The sequence below is a fragment of the Rattus norvegicus genome, chromosome 6 (assembly GCF_036323735.1).
Source record: "Rattus norvegicus strain BN/NHsdMcwi chromosome 6, GRCr8, whole genome shotgun sequence".
NCBI lineage: Eukaryota > Metazoa > Chordata > Mammalia > Rodentia > Muridae > Rattus > Rattus norvegicus.
This window is the reverse complement of record NC_086024.1, coordinates 46,037,975-46,065,777: the sequence shown is the minus strand read 5'-3', so window position 1 is coordinate 46,065,777 and position 27,803 is coordinate 46,037,975. Positions and strand designations below refer to the sequence as shown.

The 27,803-nt window shown below is 46.7% G+C and overlaps 1 protein-coding gene and 1 non-coding gene across 7 annotated transcripts; both read right to left on the bottom strand.

The window, feature by feature from the left end:
• Nucleotides 1-629: 629 nt before the first annotated feature.
• On the bottom strand, nucleotides 630-7,339 carry Odc1 (ornithine decarboxylase 1). 6 transcript variants are annotated; one of them, NM_012615.3, is made up of 12 exons: nucleotides 6,927-7,113; nucleotides 4,963-5,046; nucleotides 4,743-4,877; nucleotides 4,352-4,525; nucleotides 4,088-4,260; nucleotides 3,752-3,886; nucleotides 3,571-3,652; nucleotides 3,316-3,399; nucleotides 2,638-2,800; nucleotides 2,444-2,556; nucleotides 1,975-2,189; nucleotides 630-1,490 (listed from the first exon to the last, which is right to left on the bottom strand). In NM_012615.3, exons 3-12 carry the CDS (start codon nucleotides 4,842-4,844, stop codon nucleotides 1,346-1,348), a joined length of 1,386 nt encoding a protein of 461 aa, NP_036747.1. In that variant the 5' UTR covers nucleotides 4,845-4,877; nucleotides 4,963-5,046; nucleotides 6,927-7,113; the 3' UTR covers nucleotides 630-1,345. The 6 variants fall into 6 exon arrangements, with proteins under 6 accessions (NP_036747.1, NP_001289012.1, XP_017449519.1 ...); NM_001302083.1 differs by having other exon boundaries at nucleotides 4,743-4,864; nucleotides 4,963-5,029; XM_017594030.2 differs by having other exon boundaries at nucleotides 1,012-1,490; nucleotides 4,963-5,029; nucleotides 6,927-7,339.
• Snora80l1 (small nucleolar RNA, H/ACA box 80 like 1) lies at nucleotides 5,798-5,931 on the bottom strand. Its single transcript, XR_005486482.1, has one exon. It is a non-coding gene; the product is annotated as a small nucleolar RNA SNORA42/SNORA80 family (small nucleolar RNA).
• Nucleotides 7,340-27,803: the final 20,464 nt, after the last annotated feature.

Genomic DNA, 27,803 nt, shown 5'->3' with positions numbered 1-27,803 from the left:
GAAAACAAGTACTTTCCTATAAACCATGCTGGCTTCATAGTTAAGTATGTATTTCCAGCAATCATATGATGCATTATCTTTAAAACTGTGGAAAATGTATCGCTAAGAGCTAGAGAAACCTTAATTTCCCCCAGTTATCCAAACTACCAATGACCAGACCTGGGGGTGGGGCCCTTCCACCCTATCACATTTACACAGGAGCCTCCTGGCACAGCACCAGACACCTGAGCCTTTACTTCAGATCTTCCCTAACTCCAGTCACAGTCATTGTGGCTCCCAAGAAAGTTAAACATTTTAGCAAGTAAACCCATAGCCCTGTGCCTTGGAGACCCTTAAGAAACAGCTGAGAAGTGACTCCCTCTTTATGGAGGGCACAGGCAGCTCCAGCTTTAGACCCATGGGCAACACTCCAGATGACTGCTTAGCTTTAACTCAGGCCTTATCTTGAGGTAGCCTGTAGAGCCCATACTGTCTCCCAGTGCTGGATCACAGGATCCCTTCCTCCTGACCTACAGGTCTTCAATACTAACTAGGTTAAGAGTCTGGCATTTCTTTGGGGATGCAATAGGTGTATAAACTGAGCAGGACTATAATATGAAAGGTCAAGGTAAAAATTTACAACACAGTAGTTGCTGTTGTTGAATTTATTACAGGAAGTTGACTGCCAAGTGCTGTTCGATACTTCAACTGTTACTAGGTGGTGATGCAGCTGAGGCCAAGGGTTGAGGGAGCAGTCAGGGTTTCTGCAGGCAAGGTTCAAAGAGCCTCAGATGCCCTCTCCTTAGGAAGTGGCCAAGTCAAGAGGCCACTAGGCAGATGATACTCTTAAGAGACTTTGGGCACCAAGTTCACAGTAAACACTTGAGATGGGCTAAGCACATTGATGCTGTACAGAGGGGGCACAGCTTTGTATCATCCACATCTCTGCTGGGCTAGACTCACTGCTGTAACACACAGCCTGTGCAGAAGTTTGTGCCTTCTGTAAGGGATACTTGCACACATTCTCCAATGTCCAATCATTTCAAGATACTTTATTTTCAAAATGGGTCACAACATAAGCTTTTAGCCCATTCTGCCAATGTACAAGCTACAAATGCTTGCTCAGCAGCCGAGGGGCACTCATTAGTATCAGGTCTGAAAAGTGAATAAAAATCCATATAAAATATTCAAAGTTTCCATAGGAACACAGTAAGTGTGACCCCCATCTCCTAGTCTTTCCATACTGCATTGGTGCCAACCCTACTCTTACAAAGACATTCCAAACTAGCAGTAATTAAGTTAAATGGTCCCCCCAAATGCCGTGAACTCAAGCTAAACTTGCAGGTAAGAGCTACAAGAATGGCATCTATACATTGATACTAGCAGAAGCACAGGCTGCAGGGTGACGGTCCATCCCGCTCTCCTGGGCACAAGACATGGGCAGAGTGCCAACATCCTGCTCCTCCACTTCTGGCGGGAAGCCATGGCTCTGGATTTGCTTCATGAGTTGCCTGAAAAACAAAGGCATATATGGCATATTCAAAACCCAAATCCCTCCAAATTGGGCAGCCTCCCAAGAGATCTCCTGACACCTCACCCTGTCACTATACCAGGAAACAATCCAATGTAAAATTTCATTATTAAGGAACCCACAGGTCACATATGCTAACTTGAATATTTTAGTTGCAAAAGAATCTAATGGCTTACTTGTAAGACCTCTCCTAGTAGTAAATATCTGAAGATGAGCAGTAATTACTTGGAAAAACTCCATTTCTGTATTTAGCTCAAGGTAAAAAAAAACTTATCAAACATAAAAAGCAAGCACAAATTCAGTCCCTTTGAGACAGGTCAGGTGATCCTTCCCCTCAGCACATACTGCCTTCCCCCCATAGTATGTGTGTGTGTGCATCAGGCATAACCCAGGCTTCTGGCTCACAGTAGGCAAACATTACACTGAGCAACCAAAAGAGCATGAGCAGGCACAGCCCCACTCACCACATTGACCGTGACATTACGTAGTAGATGTTTGGCCTCTGGAACCCATTGAAAGTAGAAGCAGCAGCAACAGTGTATGCACCCATGTTCTCAAACAGCATCCAATCACCCACATGCATTTCAGGCAGGCTACAGCGCTCGACGATCCGATCAAGGCCATCACATGTTGGTCCCCAGATGCTGGATGAGTAATACTTCTCATCTGGCTTGGGTCTCTGTATAAAGACAATGTTTGTTTTTTGTTTGTTTTTTTTTTAAAGATTATAAATACACTGTAGCTATTCTTCAGACACACCAGAAGAGGGCATCATTACATACAGATGGTGGTGAGCCACCATGTTGTTGCTGGGATTGAACTCAGGGCCTCTGGAAGAGCAGTCAGTGCTCTTAACTGCTGAGCCATCTCTCGGCCCAATGTTCTCTCTATCCTATGCATCACTCACTGCTAGAGCATGCGCTCAGAACTCACCTTCTGCAGCAGGGCCTTCACATGTGCATGGTCATAAAGAATGCAGTTAAATGACCCATACACTCCATCATTCACGTAATACATCAAAGTTTGCTCGTTTGACTCATCTTCATCTAGAAAAACAGATCACCCTAATTACCACCCAGCATATCAACTGTTATCCCACATGACTCACTCATCCTGCCACCACATACCGTCCGAGCCGGTCTGCTCCTTCCACACGGTTTTTTTGGCAATGATATTCACTGCAAGTGTGAAAGCTGATGCGACGTAGTATCTGCCTGGCTCAGCTATGATTCTCACTCCAGAGTCCGATGGGAAGTACTTGTCCAGAGCTGGGTTGATTACACTGGTGATCTAAGTGAGAGAAGGGAGCAGCCATTTGTTATAGTTGAGGAGAAAGATCACACTGCTGTGTGTAAGAACAGGACATGACCTAGCATAGCAGGTCTGTCATCAGGCAACAGAAGCAACAAACCTCTCTGGAAACTAGTCTGTACATACACCACTTCCCACTCCCCTCAGGACCATCTCTTTCTAACACATTATGAATAGTTTATATTAATATTTAATAAAATAGCACAAAATGGATTACAAGAGGGGCCAAATGCTGAATTCTGAATACATGCCAACAAGATATAACTCCTTCCACCCTGTCTACTTCATAGTACAATAGTGATAAGCACTGAGCTAAACATTAAAATATGGGAAACAGGCAGGAGAACTGAAAGTTCAAGGCCAGCCTGGGCTACAGTTGCAAATAACAAGTAGTGAGAACAAAACACCAGGCATGTTGGCTCCTTTAATCAGTAAAAACACCACAATGGTAAATACATATCTCACCGTCTGTAGGTTAATGTTGTAATAATTACCTCCTCAAATTTAAGCTTCGTGTCTTCAGACCCAGGAAAGCCACCACCAATGTCAAGCAGATACATGCTGAAACCAACTTCTGTCTAGAATCAAGAAAATTTGGAAGTCAAATTGCTAGATTCACAAGTTTAAATGCACAGGACAGATGGTTTTAAAATCTGTTATGCAGACAGCTTCTACAAGAGGCAAATTCTAGATTCAGTGGTTTGGTTATTTCAATCAAGACAGCCCTCCTCCAGGAGTCATGTACTTACTCCCATGTCAAAGACACAGCGGGCATCTGACACTGCCTGCACGAAGGTCTCAGGGTCAGTACACCCACTGCCCACATGGAAGCTGAAATAAAAACAAGATGCTGTTCTTTGACTAGTTCTCAGAGGAAAAAAGGGCCTTAAAATTTAATGTCTCAGTCTGTAACTATCACTGAGACCTCACCTGACACCAATGACATCAATATTTAGCTCTTTTGCCCGTTCCAAGAGAAGCCTGCTGGTTTTCAGTGTGGCACCAAACTTAACACTGAGCCGACAAACTGCTTTGGAATCATCAGTGGCAATCCGCAAAACCAACCTAGGTGGACAGAAACAAGTGCATGCACCAAGTAAGCACTCTGTACACGTTCATCCAATCAGCCTGTCTAGGCACTACTGCTTGTGGGTCTGATTCTAACCCAGGGTTTAGCCTGGTTCTTACTATGTATAGGAATAAGGAACCAAGATTATAGTCTGCCTAGCAAGGCCCAGCCTTTTTGTGCTCAATCAGAAGACTTACTTTGCCTTTGGATGTGCTCTGGCAACTTTCATCAACTCAATTTCACTGTCAAAAGTCATCATCTGGACTCCATTACTGGCAGCATACTTGATCTGAGACACTTGCTTACAAGGATTTGCATAGATAATCCTCTCTGGAGGCACCCCAAGCCCCTGCACCAACTGTATTTCAGTCTGAAAGAGAAGATCAGTATATATAGACGGAGTTTGACAAACAAAAGCACATCAACTGATAACCCTTTTGGGGTGAGATAAGCAGTCTTACCTTGCTTGCACAATCAAATCCTGTCCCAATGGCAGCCAGGGTGCTCACTATGGCTCTGCTGTCATTACACTTGACAGCATAGAAGGGAGTAACACGGGGAAGAGCTTTCAGCCACCTCAGATGCTTCTTTAGAACGTCTCCGAGGTCCGCAACATAGAAAGCATCCTTATCATCCTGGAATGAGTGAGTGGGTTCAGGGACCTCATTAACAGTCTTGCACCTGGCCACACTGAAGATCTTTTTCCCCCTTCCCTAACAAAATCCTATCCCTGTTAGCAGTACTGACATGGACACTCACTAGACAGCCCAGTCAGTCAAATTCTAGATTCTCTGGCAAGGCATGCTCTTTTATGGAACTTTTGAGTTGTGGCTGTGGGCTTCCCGTACTTACAGAGGAAGAAACTTCATTGATTTTTTGGTCCAGAATGTCCTTAGCAGTGAAACCTTCATCGAGGATATGGCAGTCAAACTCTTCCTTAGTAAAGCTGCCCATGGTTGGTTCTCGATGTGCCTCTGAAACAATAAGCTGACAATAAGCAGATAATAAGTGAATGCACTCAAAGTCTTAGCACTGCTTCAACACAAATTCACAAGTATAAACTGATACTTACACAGAAAACCTAGAGATGGAATTAAATTATGGCCAGCTCTCACAAGGTCAACTCTGAATGCTGTCTCCTGGAGTGGTGGAAACACTAGTGAGTAGAAACACAACATGTTGCTATCTCCCTTGAAATCTTACCATTAAAGGTTACACACTGCAACAGTATACCAGAGAGTACACAGTACAGGAAGATCAACTGTGAGGTCAGAACTACGTGAAGACCCCCCCCCAAATATCTCCAATACTCAAATAGATTCCACACTGTTCAAAACTGAATGCCACAGCTCTATACACATAGAACATCTCAATCCCTGCCCCTCTCCAAAACGGAACGGAGTTAACAGTCTAATTACTGGCATTATTACATGTTCCTATCTGCTTCATTTGAGCCATTCCAGCTCTTCAAAAACTTTAATGGGCATACAGTAACATGCAGTCCTGAAAAGGTCTTTTTCTCCCACTTGCAGAGTTATGCTGAATGACTTAGTGAATACAGTATATCAGGTATCCAGAGCACTCAATGTTAGTGTGCAATCCACCAAAACTTCCCTAACTTTTATGCAGTACTAGCATTTAAAAAAATTCAATTCACAGTATATTGTTACTGTTATGAAACATCAGTATTCTAGAGCCTGGATTGCCTACCAAATGCGCACTTCTGGGAATCCAACAGTCCTCAAGTGCCTTCTAATATCCACTTATGGATAATAACCATATTGAAGGAATTTTTGGCCAACTTTTTTACTAACAAAAATAAGCAAGATCACCACGCTTAATAAAAGCTCCTGCCTGGGTCTTATGAAATGGACACCAGCAGCAAGTGGCCAGGTAAAACTTTTTTCCATTGTGTGACCCACTTCAGTGCCAGCAGCCTACATGCACCAAGGCTGGGCAATGGTTAGGAGCCAGTTTGCTCTAGCACGGGACACTATGAGAGGCCCACGGGGATGAGCCTGTCATAAATCCAAATCCATGCATGATAAAGCACACTTTAAGCTTTAAGGAGACTTTTGGCACTGGTCAACTTCGTTAGCTGCATAAACCTCTCTTAAGTGAAGACTACAGACCAGCGCCAGCCAACTCAGTTGTATATCACTTAGAACTGATGAATGGGCTTTGGCAGTAACTTTGTAATTTTAGGTCTTGTTAAGTATTTTCCAGGCAGCCTTCCGGCTTAAACCTGGAAAACTTTCATTGAAATACCACTTATTTTGCCTTTCCCTATCTTTGCCTCAATACAAAAAAAAAAAAAAAAAAAAAAGAAAAAGAAAAAAAAGATAAAAGAAAAAAAATGCTAACACTTTGGCATGGGAAGCAGCTAAATCCTGTTAAACAATTAGCACAAGAAGTTAAATCTGGATGAGATACAAGCCAATTAAAACAAAAATGAACTCCAGTCAAATTCTGCCCGATGTTAGGTTTGAATAAAACAAGCCACTGCATTCTTTTGTCCTCTCCCAGACATTCCTGACAGGATCTGCTCCCCAGTTCTACCAGTTATTGAGGATTCTGAGTCGGGCTTCCAAGACAGCCGGGAATCCGGTTTCCCGTAAACCCCTAAGTCATTCAAAGAGTTCAGTTCTAAATCCAAGTCACAGCCGGTGAGTATTCATTAGCAGGGACTCCCTGACTAAATTAGGTCTATCGACTTCCACTTCGAGTCCATCAGCTCTGCTCTGTACACGTAGCAAAACTAAAGAAAGCAGGAAACTGCAGGGCGGCTGCTAGCGGCCGGGCTCCCCTGCACCTGCCCTCCATCACCGCCCGGGCAAGTGGAGCGCCGAGCCCGGCTGACACGATGCGGGCTCCCATGGGGCGATCCGAGGGCTTGCAGCCAAGGGCCAGGAACAGCTGCTGCCTTCAGGGCGGAGGCTCGCAAGGTCACCAGCCTCCGGCCACGTGTCCCCTGCCGGCGACCGCAGTCCGGGCCTCGCGACACGTGGCCGCACAATCCTCCCGCGCCCCGCTTACCTCACAGCACAGGGAAGCGGCTGGCTGGACCCATGGAGAAGCCGCCACTAAACCCCAAGGCGCACCCGGCCGTCTTCCCGCCGCCGCCCCGTCAGCCGCCTCGTCGAGCCCGCCGCAGTCGCCGACCGGAGGTGGCGCCGAGCTGCTGACTGAAGGCGGCCGGCGGCGGCGGCTGCAGGGACTGACAAAGCCCGACGGTGCGACGCGCCGCTACTTATAGGCGGAGCACGTCGTCATGGAGACGCACCAGCTCAAACCAGCCCCGATCGGTTCCGGCCGGGAGGCGCGGGGGAGGGGCGGGGACTCCTTGGCGGCCAACCCGGTTCCCGACGCCGGAGGCGGGAGGCGCGGGCCCGGCGCGTCAGTGGGGCGGGGCGCCGCGCGTGCCCAGCCCCCCGCCCATCCGCCCGCGCTCCCCGCCCGGCCTCGTGCCGGACACTCCCTGCGGCAGGCCCGCGCACGCGCACCACACCACCAGTCCTGACTACCAGCTTGCCGCAGGGTCCTATGGGCAGCAGGCGGGATTCGGCCGGTGCATGCGCACAGGCGCTTGGTCGTCCGTCTTGCAACCGGTTCAATCACGCAGTCTCTCCCCGGGTCCTAACGGCTGAGCCCTGGCCTGGAAGACTAGCAAAACTCTTCCTCGGCTTTGCATTCAGCGCGTAGTATTTATTCCCTGGCGGGATCGCAGGTGCGAGCCGAGGATGGATGGGCCTTGAGTTGTGTGCGGGCCACGTAGACTAGACTTCGTGGTGTAGATTGACCCTGCTTCACCACCCTGTGTGCCTATGCCTGAAAACTTGCTGAGAGACAAGCCAGCAGAGGCTGGAGAGCCACTCCGTTTTACGTTGGTAGCTTCCAACTAGATTCTAGGCACCAGTTGCATGCTAAGATAATGCCTTTTATCTAAGCAAGAGTCGCATGTTAGGGAAGAGGTTGAGGGGTTTCAAGCCAACAGCTGTCCCTTATTCTGTTAAATCTTTCAGGGTAGCTACAACTAAGTCACTTTGAGAAGTCTGGACCGGAAAAGAGTCTGGGCAGTGAATTTGTATCCACCAAAGTTACATTGGTTTTTTTTTTTTTTTTTTGGTTCTTTTTTTTTTGGAGCTGGGGACCGAACCCAGGGCCTTGCGCTTCCTAGGTAAGCGCTCTACCACTGAGCTAAATCCCCAGCCCCCACCAAAGTTACATTGTTAAAGAATAAGTGGGACTGACTGGTTACTTACATATTCAGTATTGGGAAGACTTAGGAGTAACTCCAACTTGTTACTATGTACACGCTGTTAATGGTTTGTTAATTCTCAACTAAAACCCCTTTCCAAGCCCGGATGCCGGGATCCCAGAGGAGTACCAACAAAAACTATCTTGAAGAATCACAGCAAAGCAAATGAAAAAAGTAGCTTTCGAAGTAGCTTTTTCAAGCATGAGACCAGATGACCCAAGCCTTTAATCCCAGCACTCAGGAGGCAGAGGCAGGCTTTTTGTTTATTTGATTTTTTGTTTGTTTTTGAGACCTGGCTTCTGGGTGTAGCCCTGGCTGTACTGGAACTCCCTCTGTAAACCAGGCTGTCCTTGGACTCAGAGATCCACCTGCCTCTGTCTCGGGAGTGGTTGGATTAAAGGTATGTCCCTTCACCAGCTAGATCTCTGTAAATTTGAGACCAGCATAGTCTACAAAGAGTTCCAGACCAACCAAGGCAACATAGTGAGACCCTTCACAAAAACAAAGCCAAACAAACAAACAAACAAACCCTACTGGCTTTTCTTCAGAGGTCCCTAGAGGAAATCCACAATCTAGCTCCCCTCCTAAATTGCTGTGCAATTGTTTTGTGCAAGCCCCCTTCAGTCTTCATCTCATGTACCCAAGTCCTGGGAGGAAAACCCTGGTACCCACTTCAAGACCTGGGGCATAGTCCGTGAATATTTGTTGAATGAGTGAATGAAAGAACGAGTGATTCACTTCTCCCTGAATCATGGCTTCTGCAGAAAGAAGCAAGAGCCCCAAAAGCATCAAGCGAGTTGTCCATACAACAATGGGATGGGCGTTACACTCTTCTCTTGGGCACCCTGTTCTTTCTTATTTTTCTATAATCCTGGAGTAGTCACAAGGTGCCATGCAGAGCAGAAGAATGTGGGATTCCTTCCTAACAACTCCTTTCTTCCCCAAGGATGGGATTAGCTGTTGGGGCCGGATCAGAGAATGTACAGCCTCAAGCATTCAATTAGCATCTTTATCTCTGTGATGGGAGATAAACATAGTGCTTTAGTTTTGGAAACCTTAACTGGAAGGAGAACGCAGGTCTTGTTCAGGAAGACCAGGAGACCATTCCAAATTATGTGAACTACTCTTGCCTGTGTGTGTAGGGCACCAACCCACCCACATTCCAATTCCTGCCCAAACCCTGGAGAGGTGAAGTCCTGTACGTGAACCAGTTGTCAGGGTGGGAACAGAAGGTAGGGAAGGAGGGGCCCATTTCCTGGGGTAGTGGCCTTGTTGGCTGGTGGTAGACAGGCTCCAGCATGGAGAGGTCCCCAAAGCCAGTCTGAAGGCAGCTGAGCTTGAGTCATAAGACTCAACTACTAACCTGCATTCGAGAAGACAGACCAGTGGTGACTAAACCCAGTCTTAGTCAAACGAGTGGCATTACTGACATTATTTTCACCGGGCTCCTCCCTTTCCCTACCCATTTTCCTTAAGAGAAAATCAACAAAGCCTAGGCTACCATTCAACATAAGAGTGCTTGCCCCTTATTTTCTAGGAGCAATTTGAGGCCCCAAGTTCCATTGCCATTGACCCCAAAAGTAAAGTGATAAGACCTTATAAAGCGCCAACACCCTGGATGTTAACCCCGACATGTAGTGAGCTGTTTGTGCTTTGCTGATGCAAAGGCACTGAAGAAGGGACGAAACCATTGTAGGTGCTGTTAGTGGTGTTCTCAGTTACTGTCCTACATTCTGGGGCTGTCTCTGACTTTCTTAGGGATTCTCAGCACTTGCCCAAGGTAAAGCCTTGTATCTCACTCCCCTCCTTGTGGGTACAACCTCAATGTCTACAAGTAGGGTTGGTTGGGCCAAATGAGAACTCAAGCCAATACACACTGAGTTCTAAGAGCTCTAACTTTATTTTTAAGACAGCATCTCATGTAGCTCAGGTCCCTATGTAGCAGATTGTGACCATGAACATCTACTGCCTCCACCTCCCAAGTCTATGTATGTGGTAGTTACAAATTTAAAGAGGATACCTTATTGGGAGAGAATTAAACTGCATAAATGAATAACCAGCAATTGTTTACAAATCCATTTACTTGGTATTGGCAAAGACAGAGCTTTCATTCATTCATTGGTTCATGAGAAGGGTATGTGATCCCCTCCTAACAATCCCTTTCTTCCCCAAGGATGAGATTAACTGTTGTGACCCATCAGAGAATGTGTAGCCTGAAGCATTGTTTTTTGTTTGTTTGTTTGTTTGTTTGTTTTAGACAAGGTCTCACTGTTGTGTACCTGGCTGGCCTGGAATTTGCTATATAAATAGGCTACCTTGAACTCACAGAGATAAGTATGCCTCTGCTGGGATTAAAGGTGAGGACTACTGCACCTGGCTTCAAGAATTCTTTTTAAAAGTGGAAGAGGAGGAATCTTTATCCAAGGTCATATTCTGTCTTCTAGGGAAAGAACAGACTAGCCAGAAATGGTGGCACACACCTTTAATATCAGTGCTTGGGAGGCAGAGTCAGGTTCGAGGCCCGCCTGGTCTACAAGATGAGTCTAAGACAGTCGGGACTGCTTATACTGAGAAGCCCTGTCTTGGGAAAAAAAAAAAAAAAAAAACAAAAAGGGAGAAAGAAAAGTGCAGACTAAAGTGAGGTTCCTAATATTAGGCCACATAAAGGAATTAGCACCTGTCCTGCTAAAGGGGTACAACAAGATTCCTGGGACAGGAAGACCAGTCACCAGATGATCAAATCACATCTGGATATTTGACCCAAAATAGTGTTCCATCGCTGTAACTCACTGATGCTAGACTTGCCCTGGAATTGTGCTGAGTGTCTCCAAAGATCTAACCCTCCCTCCAAGGCAGAAAGTGTGCCACCTCCACTGATAATCCAAATGGTGTGCCCAAGGCAGGGAAGGCAGCTTCCAGGCTGCTCTGAGCAATGGTGGCATCATCAGAAATGATGGCACTGCTCCAGAGGATCTCTCCTGAGCATCAGACACCCATGTGTAGAAGTCTCGGTATTTTATTATGAAGGGTGAAGTTACATCATGGCCCTACCTCACCCAGCCCTGGTAAAGCTTACTGGGACAGGACCAGACAGCAAGCCCAGTAGTGGAAACTGGGACAGGACTTTCCCAAGCCCAGCAGGCTCAGGGGCAGGTCAGTGGTCACACAGGACCTGGCAGTGAAGTAACCCTTGTCTTGAGGTTCATTTTAGTGGCATCTGTGGTTTCTGTGTGAGCAATTGGCTAAGAACTCCCTCCTTATTATGTATTCTCTGGATTTAGAGACTCAAGAATCTGAGTATTTATCTTTGGGTGGTGTACTCATTCTGCATGCCTGTTGAGCTCCTATATATGAGACAACGTCGGTAGGACCAGGTTCCTGAGGGCCTGCCAAGGACCAATAGAAGGATCAGCTTCTGATTCTTCATGGTTGGTTTTGTTTGTTTGTTTGTTTGTTTGTTTCTCCCAAGTGCCTGGCGATACCCAGAAAGCACAACATTTCTGCTGGGTTTTGCCCCTGTCGATTTTTTTTTTCTTTTCTTTGCTGGAGCCACACCTTTGTGGGCCCCACCTCTGGGAAGCCCCAGTGCTGACAAGCTTTCTTCTTCCTTCTGTAGCAGGGATGGCCCTTGCACAATGGAGGCTTCAGGAGGGTAAGCACTTTTCCTGGAGGAGGTACATATGCCAATTTCCTGGCAAGTCATGGCCATGAACACCTTGAGGGGCTGCTGGGAAGAAAATATATGAGCAAATGTATCAGAGCAGGGAGGGGGCATGACTGGACAAGGAGAGTCTAAGTACGATCCATTTATTTCTCTGTACTTCTATGCCAGGACCCTGTCAGGCCCCAAGGAGAAAGAGAAACCAGGGAAGTCCATTCTTTCTTCAAATTTAAGTTCATCAATTGCTGGGTGTGCACATGGGTGAGCTACAGTGCAAAGTGGAGGTCAGAGGACAACCTGCAGCAGTGTGGTTACTCCTTCTGTCGCGTGGGTCCCAGGCATCAAACTCAGGCACCATTTTTGGTGACATGCACCCCTACCCACTGAGCCATTTTACCAACTCCAGAAGTCCCCATTCTTGAGTAGTTCACGTTCAGAGGGGAGGCCTAGCTTAGGGCTTTTGCTTTGTTGTGTAAGTCACTGGGGACAGTAGCCATAGAGACCCAAAGGCAGAGATCAGAAATAACAAAGAGAAGGCGCTCTAGGCTTAGAGGCATTTAAACAAAGCTGGAATGAGTTGAAAGGGTTCAGGGCAAAACCAAGCCTTCTGGACACAGAGACACGACCATGCCAACTCTCCTTAGGGAGAGGGTTGCAGGCTGTGGCTATGTGAGCAGCTCCTACACTAACCTCCTTTCTCATGGTATCAACTTGTGGTACCTATCAGGCCTAGAAGGCAAGAGAGTCACATCACATGAAGTCACAAAATCTTGCCTGGATTACCCAGGGTCCAAGAAGACAGTATGATGGAAGGGTGAACAGGAAAACCACATGATTGCAGAGAAAGGTTAGCCCCTGGGCAGGTGATAGGCAGTCAAGTCCCGGTTGGGTTATATCCCCTGGGCTGAGCATAGGAATTGGGTTCACAGACAGCACTGCCTTCAGGAGGGCACTAGAACCACCTAGGGGAGAAGGGGAGAAAATCCAGAGACAGAATAGAGCTGTCCTGGTGGAGGGTAAGGGGAGCCTGAGAGTTGGCAGGCCAAGGATGGCCCTACCCTTTTCAAAGGCACATCCAAATCTTCCTAGCCATCTCCCTGTACTTCCTAAGAATTTCGGTGAGCCCCTGGGGACTTTTCACATTGGATTGAGCCATGTGAAAACCCAAACAAACCCTGGCTGTCTCTTGTTTCCTTCTCAAACATTGAAAGGGGAGGGTCTTTTTATACCAAGGAGAACTCAGTACTTAGGGGCTGGAGAAACAGTGCAGCAATTAAAAGCTGTGCTCTGACAGAGGGCCTGCATTCTTAGCACCCATATGGAGGCTCCCACCTACCTCCCACCACCCCATGAGTTTCAGAGGATCTAATGTCCTCTGGCCTACATGAGCATGCCCACACACAATTCCTTTAAGAAGAAAACAAGAGAAAAAAGAAGACCCACTGCTCTATCTCCAGCCTCACCCCTCCCCTAGAGCTTTCTTTCCCCATTCCTACTCAGGGTGCTGTCCCAACTTGTCCCACAGACTCCCTTCCAGCACACCCCTCCACTCTCCGCAGATAGCAGTCATCTGCAGGCCGGTGGTTTTGGCAGGACTGGGAGTCCGCAGGGGGAGAGGTAACCAGGCAAGACCTTTATGGAGGAAGGGACAGGAGATGGGGCAGTATCAGCTACGACTCCTCAGGGAGATGGCTAGGAAAGGCCTGACCTGTCAAAATCTGAAGAGATGGCTTCCCCAACAGTCCAGGGAAGCAGCTAGAACACATCTGTTTGTAATGTCTCGAGACTGGGTACACACCCTAATATCAAAGGTCTCCTCTTATCTGTGCCTCTCTCGTGGCTATACCTCAACATCCAACTGGTTGGGACAGGCTTGTAATAGGCTATGTCCTCAGTGGGAAGCCCCAGGAAGAACCAGGCTACAGCTGAGAATGGAGGCAAGACAAGGAAAGGCAAGCAGCCTAAGGGGAATGGGACCCACCCAGTGACTTCAGGCTGCCTGGCCAGCTCCATCAGGAGATGAAGGCTTCCCCGCTCCTGTGCGGGCTCCTGACTCTCTTGAACACAAGAGACTGTGCCAAAGGCCATGTGAGACCTCATTCCACCAGGTGATGCAGTTTTCACCCTGTGCAGGAACTCTGGTAGGTAAAACGCTTGGTCTCCTCATTCGATGTCAGGTTACCCAGGTATCCTGCTCACAGCAGAGCTGGCACCCCAATTCTAACACGACTAGGACGGCTCAAGTAAATAATTCTATTTTATTTATATGCATATCCTGCTGCTCTCTTCAGAAATACCAGAAAAGGGCATCAGATCTCATTACAGATGGTTGCGAGTCACCATGTGGTTGCTGGGAATTGAACTCAGGACCTCTGGAAGAGCAGTTGGGTGCTCTTAACCGCTGAGCCATCTCTCCAGCCCCTCAAGTAAATAATTCTAAACCATCAAATCACTTACAGTAGGTACCAGATCTTCCCAGCTGAGGCCCCAGGTATCCTGACTCTCCACATCCAACCACATGCATGTGTCTGTCTGCCCCAAGTGAGCTCTGGAGTAATTTCTTACACAGCCATGCAACTGAAGGAAGCAGCTTGGACCAGTTTGTTTTGTTTTGAGTAGAGTCCTTCCATATAGCCCTGGTTGGTCCTGAAAATTGGTTATGCAGACCAGACTGACCTCAAACTCAGAGATCTCCCTGCCTCTGTCTCTCTGAACAGAGCTGGGATTAAAGACATCCTACCTTTCCTATTAACTGCCCCAGGATCAATTTCATTATCTCTAGAGGGGAGATAACCAAGGCAACCCCAGGATAGTCATGAGGACGACATGAGATAGTTTATACAGAGCTATACATTATCCACTGTATACACTTATTTATAAAATGTTTCAATGTGGTGCTGGAAATCAAACCTAGGGCCTTCACCAGCTAAGTATACAATCTACTAAACATGGTGGTAGGCATAGTCCCCCAGCCTGGTATGGGATTTTGAAACCTCAGAACCCACCCCCAGTAACACACTTCCTCAAACCAGACCACACGTGCTAATTCTAATTTTATCAAAGAGTTCCACTCCCTAGTGACTTTTAATTTAAATATATGAGCCTAAAGGGACAATTCTTATTCAAAGTACCACAGATGGCTTGACAATTAAGCAGTTAATACTATTTGCTTTCACCAGGGACTCAGGCTTGGTTTCCAGCACCCACATGGTGGCCCATAACCACCTGTAACTCCAGTTCTAGAGGATCTGATATTCTCTTCTGGGTACTAGACATAGACATATACCATATATAGGCATGGTGTGTGTGTGTGTGTGTGTGTGTGTGTGTGTGTGTGTGTATGGTGCAGGCAAAACATTTACCCACATAAAGTAAGATAAATAAATATAAAATAAAACCTTAAATAACAGCAAATCAAACTATTTCTGTAATATCTTTTCAAATGTCATGACAATGAAGTCATGGGTTGTCTACCAGCTGGACTCCAAGGTAGAGCTGCCATCACTTAAGAGACTGTCAGTGCTAAACTAGAGAAATCTTGGGTGAGCCCTGGTGAGCTGCTCAGCTGTTGAACGACTATAGCCCATAAGACACACAGGGCACAGCCTGTGAATCAGGGCCTGGCTGTGGAGCTAGGAGACCTTGACATTAATTTTGGGGCAGAATCCTTTATGAAGGCCCAAGTCATGCCAATGTGAGGTTCCATGCACACCTTTAAAACTCCCTCATAACCACAGGCATTGTGCAGAACAAAGAAGCGTTCTCAAGGAGGGCTATTTTATCAGCGCCATGGTTTAGGGTAGACAGGCATGATGGTAATAACAAGCAGGGCAACTCTGAGTCCAGCTTGTGATCTACAGACAATGCCCTTCCTTATTGCAGGCAGCATCGCTGTCCCGCCCTTCCTGAACCACGGCTCCTGGCCCAGGGCTGATGCTCAGGAAGCACCAAGGTGAGTTTGGCATGGCTTGTCATGGGGCTTAGGGAAGTCTGCATCTCTCTGAGTCCGGGGCCTCACTATTACCTTGCAGAGTTGTTGATGGGATTTGGCTGAACTTTGGAATGCCAAGCTCAAACTTTGGCCCAGGTAAAATCTCAGCTCCTGTCTGTCCCCACCCTCTCTGTACCCATTTCTCTACCTACAGGGTGCCACAGTTGGAATACCTTGCCTTTAGGTCTCTGAGGATTGACTTAGGCCTTGCATCAAAGGCATAGAGCCCCAGAATCTCTATCTCTGTCTTCCTTGGATCTGATGCTCTTTTTTTTTTAAAGATTTATTTATTATATGTAAATACACTGTAGCTGTCTTCAGACACACCAGAAGAGGGTATCACATCTCAATGCAGATGGTTGTGAGCCACCATGTGGTTGCTGGGATTTGAACTCAGGACTTCTGGAAGAGCAGTCAGTGTGTGGCCATCATTATCCTATGGGGTGAGACGATAGCACCATTCTTGGATGATAATGTTCTCTCTACCCCGCACCCACCAAGCTCTTGGGAAAATACACAGCAATGCACACCCTCATACTTCACATCCCATTCTATACAGAATGACCAAAGGTAGACTGAAGTCCCAGATGACATTTAAGTGTGGTAGAGATCCTGATATGAAGCTTAAACTATCCTGGTTTGGCTGACAAGTCTTGGGCTACCCTCCTCTTCCATCTCCTGACCCCCACCCTCTTATTTGCACCCTATTGCTCTCATATTTCTTTCCAGAACATACCTACCTGAACCCAGGCTTGAGCTGCACACCAACCTCAGTGGTTCTGGTCAGCTGCCATTGTTACAAGTGGCAAGTATGAGTCCCAACCAAAGCCAGTACTATTCAGAGATGCTTCTGGCCAGGCACAGAGTGATAGGAAAGGAATGTGTGTCTGTGTGTGTGTGTGTGTTGGGGGTGGGGGGTGTCAGGCCCTTCAAAACGTATTTGCTTAGAGCTGGAGCATCAGCTTAGCAGTTAAGAGAATGTATTGCGGGGTTGGGGATTTAGCTCAGTGGTAGAGTGCTTGCCTAGCAAGCGCAAGGCCCTGGGTTCGGTCCCCAGCTCCGAAAAAAAAAAAAAAAAAGAAAAGAGAATGTATTGCCTTTGTGAAGGACATGTTTGGTTCCATCATCTCAAATCAGGTGGCTTATCTATAACTCCAGTGGATCCAACACCCTCTTCCAGCCTCCATAGGAACCTGCACTCACGTGCACATACCCACCTACAGACACACACACATACCCATAATTTAAAAAACGAATGAAGGGGTTGGGGATTTAGCTCAGTGGTAGAGTGCTTGCCTAGCATGCGCAAGGCCCTGGGTTCGGTCCCCAGCTCCGGAAAAAAAAAAAAAACAAAAAACCACGAATGAAGCCATATGTGATGGCATACAACTTTAGTCCCAGCACTTAGGAGGCAGAACTAGGAGGACATATATAGCAAGGGAGACCCTACTTAAAAAATCAAAACAAAAATAAGGAATTAATAAATTCATTGCTCAGATTGTTAGGCTGTGGCTGTGGCTTTCTCAGGTATGTCCAGGAGAGGATGTTTAATGAATAGAATCTGGACAAGGTATCAAAACCAGAAGATGCCAGGCCTTCCTTCTAGTGACCCTGCTTCTTGAGGTGTTTCTAGGAAAAGCACTTTTGAACTCCTCAATTCTCTTGCTAGCTCATGCTTACTGTAGGACTCTGACCTAAAGGATATCTCTAGGTTTCATTGTTTTTCATTTTTGGAGATAAGATATTGCTATGTAGCCCAGAGTCTAATTCTTATCTTTTGCCTCTACCTCCCAAGTTCAGGGATTACATTTTGTGCACCACCATATCTGGCCTGAAAGATATATGAAATTTGATACACAAAATTGTTTGTTTGAAGATACCACTTATCAAACATCAGGAATGCTTCAAATAACCAACAAGAAAGACATGAGCAAATGATTCTATAGCCAGGGGCAGAGGTGACGTCGTGTGTGAGTGTGTGTGTGTGTGTGTGTGTGTGTGTGTGTGTGTGTGTGTGTGTGTGTGTAGGGGGGTTAGAAATGGGGTGTGGCTTACACATACTGTGTGATCTGGCTTGCAGATCTGTTCTAGCCTCTTCTATGGAATTACAAATTCATGTAATTCCATGCCCTGCTTTGTTTAGTCTTTAACATTTATTATTATTATTTTTAAAACAAGGTCTTACTATGCAGCCCTGGATAGCCTAGAACTTTATGCAGACCAGGCTAGCCTCAAATTCACAGATATTCACCTTCTACTGTCTTCTGAGTGCTGGTACTAAATATCTGCCCTGGGAGAGGGGCCATGTTTATTTTGTTTTCAAAGTAACTGAATGAAGGGCCTCCTTCAGACCTCAGGGTGAATTTTGATACTTCATTGCTACAATGAAACTTATGGAGAGAATGCTTCCTTCCTATCTTTGGCGCCTCTTTGCACACATTTACAGTGGTTACTTAATTGCTTTTCTGCTTCTCTGAAGAAAAAAAAAACAAAAAATGTTCCTTTCATTGCTGTGTAGGCTGCAGCAGCCATCATTGTTAGTAAATGTCTTTAGAGCTTAACATAAACAATGTAACGGCCATTTTGGGTACATTGTGATTTGGTTTTTTTTTTTCCAGTTTGCTTTTTGAAGTAAAGTCTAGTGTAACCCAGGCTAACCTCCAAGCATCCTCCTGAGGATGATCTTAATTCTCCTGGCTTGACAAATCTCCTCTAGTGCTGGGGTTATAGGCATGCCCAGTTTTATTTGGGGCTGGGGATTAAACCCAGAGCTTTATTGATGTTAGACAAACACGTGTGTGTGTGTGTGTGTGTGTGTGTGTGTGTGTGTGTGTGTTTACATTTTAGTGTGTATGTTTGTGTGTGTATGCACACATGCTTGCACACACATGTATGTACATATAGGCAGACATGTCAGCCTGACCATCATGTGAAAGGTGAGAACTGACTTCTACAACTTGTCCCCTGACCTCCACAGGTATACCATGGCATGTACTTGCCCTTCCTCCCTGACAAAAGAAATAGATAAATGTAAAGACATTTGAAAATAATTTATAAATAAAAAGATGTATGTCTGTGGCAATCCCCAGCTGGTGAGTGCTATGTTGGAGAGTACAAGCCCCAGCCATCGGTGGCCATCAGCCGCATACTGAGCAACCTACCCAACCAGACTTGCATTTTTAGTACAAGAGAGGCTCATCAGGGGTGTGAGATCTTTCTATTCTACCCTTCAAGAACTGTTTTCTCAGGGCAGGACTCTGGGCTAGGTATTCTTTAGGAAGTCTGTTGGCTCAGCACTTCAGGAGCAGTGGGAACTGTTCCCTGCCACAGTGCTGCACCTTTTCTCTGGCCTCCTTGGGAGGAAACTAGCCCTATAGCCTGTGGAGAGCTTTTGGGGCTGCTTCTAGAAACTTGGCAGGAATTTGGCATTGGGCCAGGGTGAAGGACCCTAGTTCTTACTGAAGCATAAGAGTTATTAGGAGGCTTGGCCTGGTAGAAAGTAGGTAGGTTATGAGGACCCTAAGGGTTTTCACCAGCTTTACACCCACCACCTCAGGTTAAGATTAGGTCAAGTACCAGCTTCCTGCCTTGGATCAAGGCTAGGCCAAGTTCCATTCTCTACCCACAGTTCTTGGGCAGAGCAGGGACAGTCTTAAAAATCCACAGAATGTACTAACTGATAGTCGCCTGACCCTCTTGTCCTAGATAGAGCTCGAAGGCATGTCATATAAGTTTAAACTGTAAACTTGCTGATATAACCTGTACCTCTAAAAGTATGAAAACTGTTTGTTATAGCCATTCGGGTCACCTTCCAGTCACTCGACATGAGAGGCTGATTGAAGGTCGACCCCGACACGCTGGAAAATAAACCTCTTGTATTTGCATCGAACTCCATTCTTGTGCCTCACTTGGGGGGTCTCCCGGTAGTTAAGACTCACTTTGAGCCTTACAAGGGTACAGAAGTAAGTTCAGGCAGGAATTTGATTTTGGGCTAAGACAAAGAAGTTGGCTTCAGGCAAGAATATGACTTTGGGCTAGGACAGGGAAGTAGGCTCAGATATCTCAGTCATCCTCATAAGCCCCCAGAAACAGTGATCACAGGACTTTGTGTATTGCCTTGCTCATTCCTCAACCCAGAACTAACCTTAATACTTGCGTGCAATTAAAATGGTATTAAAGCAAACTGGGCAAAAATAGACCCACCTCAGCCTCAGAACTGGCTGGGGTCATGCAGCAGTGTTGTCTAGTTGTCTTTTTTTCTTTTTAATCCTCGATCCTGCCCTGGAGAACCTGTTGACTGACTGAGGTTGCTTAGTCAGCCACCGATGACATAATTTTAACTTGAAAACCACCTTTTCACGGACAAAGGTAATTCTTCCTTCTCATAAAACCAAACCCCTTATTACACTGCATTGACTCTTGGCTGCCATTAGCTTTTTGAAAGCACATGGTGATCTGCGCAAAGGGCCTGGAAAGTTGCTGAGCTTCAGAGCTAAAGGCAAAGGAGAGAGAGATGCATTGACACTTAAGTCGCTGTGAAGTCACCAGTGGTCAACTCCCAGTGACATCGCCAAGGCCTCCACACACAGACCAGCCTGTGGCCCACTGTCCTGCAAGCAGAGGTGCCTTGAGACCTCATCGACACATGCACTTGGTCTGAGAAAGTGAGAATTACCATGACCATAATCTGGCCAGAGCCATGATGAATATGTGTGGGTGTGTGGGTATGTGGGTGTGTGGGTGGTGGTGGTGCTACAGAACAGCATGCTGGGAGTTGAGACCTGGGGCCCAGCCTGTGCTTTGGGTGCCTTGCGAACATCAGTTTTGTGAGCCACTGCCATGAACTGAGCCAGGGGCAGGATAGAGTCTCCTCAGACAGAACAGACTTGTCTAGTTTTGACATCATTTGGTTCTTTCTGCTGAACTCACCACTCTGCTTGGATGGGACAGAGTACTCTAGTGTGAAGGTTGTGGGTTTAAGCAGTTGCACAAACTGACATTAGTTTTTCCATAGAGAAAACAACAATAAAACCCCAGGGTGGGGGAAACCCTGGAAAAACCTGGCCACACTTTCTGCTTTTCAGAGGATACAGTCTGGCATTACCTAGTACTGTCTGGGTTGGAGGGGGGAAAAAACTTTCATGGTGAGCTCTCCTCTTGGTGTGACCTAGCAAAGCAAGAACTAGTTCAAAGATAAGGAGACAAAAGCTCTGGATGTTTTGTGCTTCTGCAAACTGTGAGTTCAACCCTTCTGACGCTAGACAATGGCGAGCAAGTATGTTCTTTAAGACCCTAGTTTACAGAGCAGGCACTTAACCAGTGGACCATAACTATCCACAGACTGAATGAGCCAGCCAAGGTGAAAATAAAGGAGTTCGCCTATGGGTCAGGAAAATTCTTTTGGTGACATCAGCAGGAATGAGCAGGCACTGAGGGGAAGTGATGCCTGGCTGACCTTCAAGGTGTGTCAGTCAGCTTTTAGATCTATGCTGGTCTGCTGCAGAGAATTGAAAAGAGGTTGTCATTAGCTCCACCTTCTCTCTGTGATGGCTAACACTGTTTTATGTTTAAATTACCGTGCTTAAGAAATCTGTGAAAACAAAATGCCTCTAACTGTAAGCCCCACTTGCCCAAGGAGAGTTACCTTCCCGAAATTTTGGGCATTGGTCATGAAAGACAACAAGTTGAGCGTTTTTCACTTCTGTAAGCAAGTCTGGTTGCACCAACTGCACAGGATGTTTGCTTGATCACACGTAGGCTGGAAGTAAGTAAGCAGAAAGTCTGTCAGGATTTTGCTTGCCCCTGATTGGATGAAGGTGGGAAGTCTGGTAGGTTTTGCCTTCATAAGCCCCTGACTAATGTAATTCAGCACCATACTCTGGGAATCCTAGGTACAGATTGGCCAGTATTTAACAAAAGCTTGCTTCAAATTTGACTAAAAAATTGTGGAAGTGGTCTTATACTTTCCTGTGAAATTGACATCTCCTTTCCCTTCTAATTCCCAGGCCCAGGTTAGAGGTAGCCCAATCAGCTGAAAGGCCTGAAGGTTTGGTTTACCAGGAGAGAGTTCTCATACACCTACGAGGCTTCCTTGGAGTCCTTGAACTTACTGGAGGTCTCAGCTGCACGGAAGCCTTGCCAAGTGGGAACCCATGGCACAGACCTCCTAGAGTATGTGACAGGAGGTTCTCATTGGACAAGGAAAAGCCTGCAGCAATGGGTGGTTTGAGAGCTTACGAACCCCTGCAACATGTGGCCGGAGGCCATCCTAGCTGAGAAATTCCAGAGAATGGTCCTGACCAAAGTACATCCCTTGGTTAGTATTTAATATTTAATAAAACTTTTTTTTCTGGTAACTATCAAGATTAACACATGGAAAGGAAATAGGGTCCCTCACTTTGTAATCTGGAGAAGCCTTTCAGTGGGATAGTAAAAAAATAAAACAACGGGGTTGGGGATTTAGCTCAGTGGTAGAGCGCTTGAGCGCAAGGCCCTGGGTTCGGTCCCCAGCTCCGAAAAAAAGAAAAAAGAAAAAGAAGAAGAAAAAAAAGAAAAGAAAAAAATAAAACAACAACAACAAAAACAAGCATAACTTGCTGTAAAGATTGTGCATAGAGACAGCATAATTTCTCTTAAAAACAAATATTTCAAATAAGAATGTTGGATAGCACTGAGCTGTATTTGAGGTCCAATCATAGGTAACCTCATTCTGTTCCCAATTTAGGTTTTCTGGAAATCTAAAAATTTCCAGAAAAAAAAAATCACAAACCAAATTATAAACTTCTTTGAGACTTCTTCCTCTTAAGAAAATCTTAACTTTTCCTGCAAAAGTGTTTTTGAATTATCAGCTATAATCCCATCCCCCCCACACCTAAGGAACCACCCTAGGATCTCATTTAAACTCCTTAGCAACCGTTTGAGGAGGAAATGTCAGAAGCCATCAAAATTGTGCATTTTGCTATGGCAAATACAATTAAGAGGACTCCCTTGAAATACCCACACCCACACCTGGGTGTGTCTAACCCTTCCCCTAGCACCTCTCTACTAACCTACAGGCTTGACCCTACTCACAGATCCTAGACTGATCTTAAACTCTGTGGCTGGAGATGACCTGAACACCCTGAAGTTCTTTCTGTTAGTGAAGCCAAGAATCTGACTTATGTAGAAGGCTCCAAAGAGAATCTCCAGACCGCTGCAGGCAGCAGTGTAGCGTTGTCTCTGACTCTTACCTCAGAGCCTAGCCTACCCAATAGAGCCAAGAAATCCCGAAGAGGCTTCTGGGAGGGTGGCAGCCTAGGGCCAGCTTTTCAGAGGATACAGTCTTCTATTTTTCATGACTTTCCCCCAAAAAGCCAACAGCGGAGTGTAACTAAGATACAGGACCTTCACAAGCTGAAATCTCTTAAGATCCCCGGAGAATACTTCCTGACCAGACATGGGTAACCTTGAACATTTTATCCTTCAACTGGGACACTGGGATTACAGATGTGTGCTCCCGTGCCTGGTTTATAGGAGGTCAGGGACTGAACTCAGGCAAGGACTCCACCTACTGAGTGCGGCTCTAGACCCGCAGAACAGTTTTAACTGTTCTGATCACAAGTAGTAAGTGTGAGTTCCAGAGAGGTTTCAGGCTGGCCCTGCACTCACTGGGAGGTGAGAGCATCCTAGGGCTGAGCACTGTGGGACTGTGCAATGCTTCATAGTGAGCCCACAGGCTGCACACTCACATACGCAGGCACGCGAGCGCACACACACACACACATACACACACACACACACACAGTGAGAGAGAGAGAGAGAGAGAGAGAGAGAGAGAGTCCCGAAGTTTCTAGAAAGACCCATAGGTAGTGAAAAGGTCTAATTTCCTCCAGTGACAGCATTTCCTGCCCTGACAGTGGCAGTCCCTAGGTTGTCTAGGCAACAGAGTATGTAATCTATTTTATGTAGGCAAGGCATGCCTAGAAGGTGGGAATTCCTGGGAAAGAGGAGGGAAGATGGACCATGAGGCCAGGCTTGGGTGGCGTTCTCTTTGACTAGGTCCAGATACAATAGTTGATCCTCCTGCCCCTACCTTCTGAGGGCTGGGATTTCAGGTGTGTAACACCACCGCTTACTTATATGTGGTGTGGGGGGCTGAACTCAGAGTGACTATCTTAGGCCAACGACCTGCTGAGGTTAAGAAGTTATTGAGGGGGTAGTGGGGGGCTCAGAAGCCCTTCCTCCCCACCAGGCTGCAGATAACTGCCTGACCACAGGCAATGGGAGCATGCAGGTTTTGCAGGAGGTCGAGATGTGTCTGGACACCAGTGACCCAGACTTAGAGCAACCCAGACTTGTTCAAAAGAGGTGGGCAGGGCAGGGCAGAGGCATAAAGGTGAGCCTGTTCATCAGGAGCTGGACTACAGACCTTGTCAGAAAGCTCCATGCTGGGTTTAAACAAATTATTTCTTTTCTCTTTTTCTTTCTTTTTTTTTTTTTTAAAGGGTCTTACTATGTAGCTTTGGCTGACTAGACTTTGTATATAGACCAGCTAAGGGTGTGTTCGTATAACACAAGTTTTTCTGAGACCAAATCTGGTTTATTCAATTCTGGGGATTGAACCCAGGGCCTTGTGTGTGCTAGGCAAGCACTCTACCAGCTGAGCTAGACCTCAGCCCCTCTCATTTTCTCTTGTTAAACAATTTTTAAAAATTCATTTTCTATTTGGGGGTTGGCATGTATGTGTGTGTGCTGAGAGAACTTAACAGAAAAGTCCATTGGCGCCCTCCAGATTCACTGGGCTCAATGTGCCTGCCAGGGGGACAGTTCCAGCACTGCCAGTCAGGCAGAATCTGAACTTCTGGGAACCCCCGGCTTGCAGGTCTGGAGACCTGGAGCACACGGGACCCCACTTTGTCTTAGTTCATAGAGAGCAGGGACCTGTCACAGGATCTAAAAGCGACTAACATGTCAGTCACTCCCACCCTCTTGTCCTCAAGCTGCCAGGATGAAGATATTGCAGACTCTCAAGCTCCTCCCCTGGCTATCGAACCACTGAAACACTGCAAAGGAGTTTTATGCTGGGAAGAGAAGGTTAAAGCCCAGTATCTCAGAAGAGGTCTGTGTCTTGAAGAAATAGGTTTCATACAGCCCTGACGACTATCAGATGACTTCTTTCAGGAGAGACTACAGTGGAGGCAACGAGTCAATAGATTGAACCTTGATTGGACAGCTCAATCTCTCTCTCTCTCTCTCTCTCTCTCTCTCTCTCTCTCTCTCTCTCTCTCTCACACACACACACACACACACACACACACACACACACACACACACACACACACCCTGCCTTTATTTAAGCCTAAATTTCAGATCAGGACCCTAAAGTGAAATGGGAATCCCAGGACCTCTTTGTTTCTTCCTTCCCCCAACATGGTCATGCTGACAATGTATCTCTTTTGCCTGTTCCCCACTATTTTTTGTTTCATTAACTGACCCACTGACCCACTTAGGGCAGGTGCTGAGCCTAACTTCTTCCTGCTGCAGAGGCCCAGGCCCTGATTCTGACAACACTAACACCACTTTAGCCCTGGGAGCTCTCACCTGGGAGCTGTCCCCTGGGAAGCAGGAGCAGTAGCCACTGGCAGCTTTTGAGGTAAGATGACCTGGAAGGGGGTGTGGAGTCTGGGCCATGGTTAAGACAACTATAAAGAACTGATCTTGAGGGCATGAGTGGGTCCCTTCTGTTAGATTAGAATGTGGGCAGCTGCATGAGGAAGAGGGGGCAGCAGACACTGACCACAGAGCTTGGTCTGTAGACCAGGCTGGGCTCTGGGTATCTGTGCATACAAACCCATCTCATCCTACCTAAGAAACTGAGGCAGGGAGAGGTCAAGACTTGCCTAGGATTAACCACATGTGAGTACAGAGCCCGAATTCAAATCCAGACTTGTTGGACTCAAACAGTGATGCTGGAGAAAAGCAAATGAAGTAGCCCGAGACAGGTCAGTGTCTCCACCCCTTACACCCTCAAGAATTATGCTGCACCTGTGAGGGGCCACAAAGGGCAAGCAGCATACAAGAAAAGCCCTTCCTTGGGCACCCGGTAAGAGGCTTGCTCTTTTCTGAAACCGAACATCTCCCCCCTCTAATCCCCCAGGACAGGGTTTTTCTGTGTAGCCATGGCTGTCCTAGAACTCATTCTGTAGTCCAGGCTGGCCTCAAACTCAGAGATCTGCCTGCTTCTACCTTGCCCCACTGCACAGCTGAAACTGAGCACTTAATCTGCCACCAGACTTGCCAGAAAAGGGTACTTGGAATTTGGCACCAGCAGCAGACATGTCCAGCTCCGCCCAGTTCACAGCAATGACAAAGCTCTCTTGTCCTTGAAAAATGTCACTGCAGGATCCACACCCCTTCGTGTAACACAATTTCAAGCCAAGAGCTGCTCCTGATCCTGTGTGACAGCTCAAAGGGCCTGAGGATTGGTGGGGTCACCTTTGAGCCTCAGCAGCCTTGTCGGGATCTGGGATTTGCTGTGTGACATGGGCTTCACTTTCAGAGTTTCTGTTTCCCTAATCTGTGGAGTGGAGATGCTAGTCAGTCAGAGACTTGGCATTAGAATGTATGTTGAGGGCTTGGGGAAAATGGCTCAGCTGGTAAGTTAGACAAATGTGAGGCTAGGGTTCATCTCTAGCACCCAGATAAAAAGCCACTGGGGGGCTAGAGATGGCTCAGCGGTTAAGAGCACTGACTGCTCTTCCAGAGGTCTTGAGTTCAATTCCCAGCAACCATCTGTAATGGGATCGGATACCCTCTTCTGGTGTGTCTGAAGACAGCAACGTTATACTCACATACCTAAAGTAAATAAATCTTTTTTTAAAAAAGCCACTGGGTGTGCTAATATGCTCTCTTAATTCCAAGGCCGAGAAGCAGAGAAGTGGATGAATATCGCTGGGGCTCACTAGTCAGTCAGTCTAGTCTCATGTAATTTATAATATCCCACTGAGAGACCTGGTATTAAAGATCAAGGTAGAAAGTCCTGAAGAATGACACCTGAGGTTGACTTTCACATCCATGTGTACACAGACACAGACACAGACCACAGACACAGACACACACACACACACACACACACACACACACACACACACACACAAAGATGGGGGGACGGAGAGGGGGAGAGAGAGGGAGATGGGGTAAGGAGAGAATGAGAATGGATTTATTTTGAGGGCCTGGGAGTGTAGCTCAGTTGTTAGCGTGTCTGCCTAGCATTCACACACCTGTAATCCTAGCATTTGGCAGGTGAATGCAGGAAGACGGGAGCTCAAGATCCATCTCCCTTGGCTATATATTGAGTTCAAGGCCAGCCTGGCTACATGTGACCCTGTATTTTACCTTTAAAAGTGTGTAGAAGACAAGTTACAAACCCAAAAGCCACACTCAGTGTCTAAACCGCACGGCGAGCTGATCAAATTCACGTACGAGGGAAGGGGAGTTTGCCTTGGGGAGACAGCTATGCAGCGGGAGCAATCAGACCTGGGAAGAGGTTTTCAGACTCTGCTCGGCTCTGTTGAAGATAGCCCGATACCCAGGGCTGAAGCCTGTGAGTCAGCCTAAATAATTCTTCATAACGCCGGGAAGCTAAATATAACATGTATTTAACACAGGTACTGCAATTGATCCAGGGCTCCCCATCAGTCATGGCCCCGGGACTGGGGGAGACCAGCAGGGCAGCCCCAGTGGGCCAACCCAGGCCTGGGCTGGGTACTTTGTGCTCTTGTTCAGACTTAGCTTCTAACTGCTTTGGGGCCTTCGGCAAATTACTTAACCTCTCCGTGCCTAGCTCCCCTTATCTGGGAAATGGGGATAATAATACTTACCTACCTCACGGGGCTTGTTGCAAGAATTAATTAAAGTTTATGAAGCGCTTTGAGAATCCCGGATAAAAGGCCCTGCAAAAGTACAAAGTATTATTATCATGCTCCTGTCGGCTATAAAAGATAATTTTGCAGGAAAAGGCAAAAA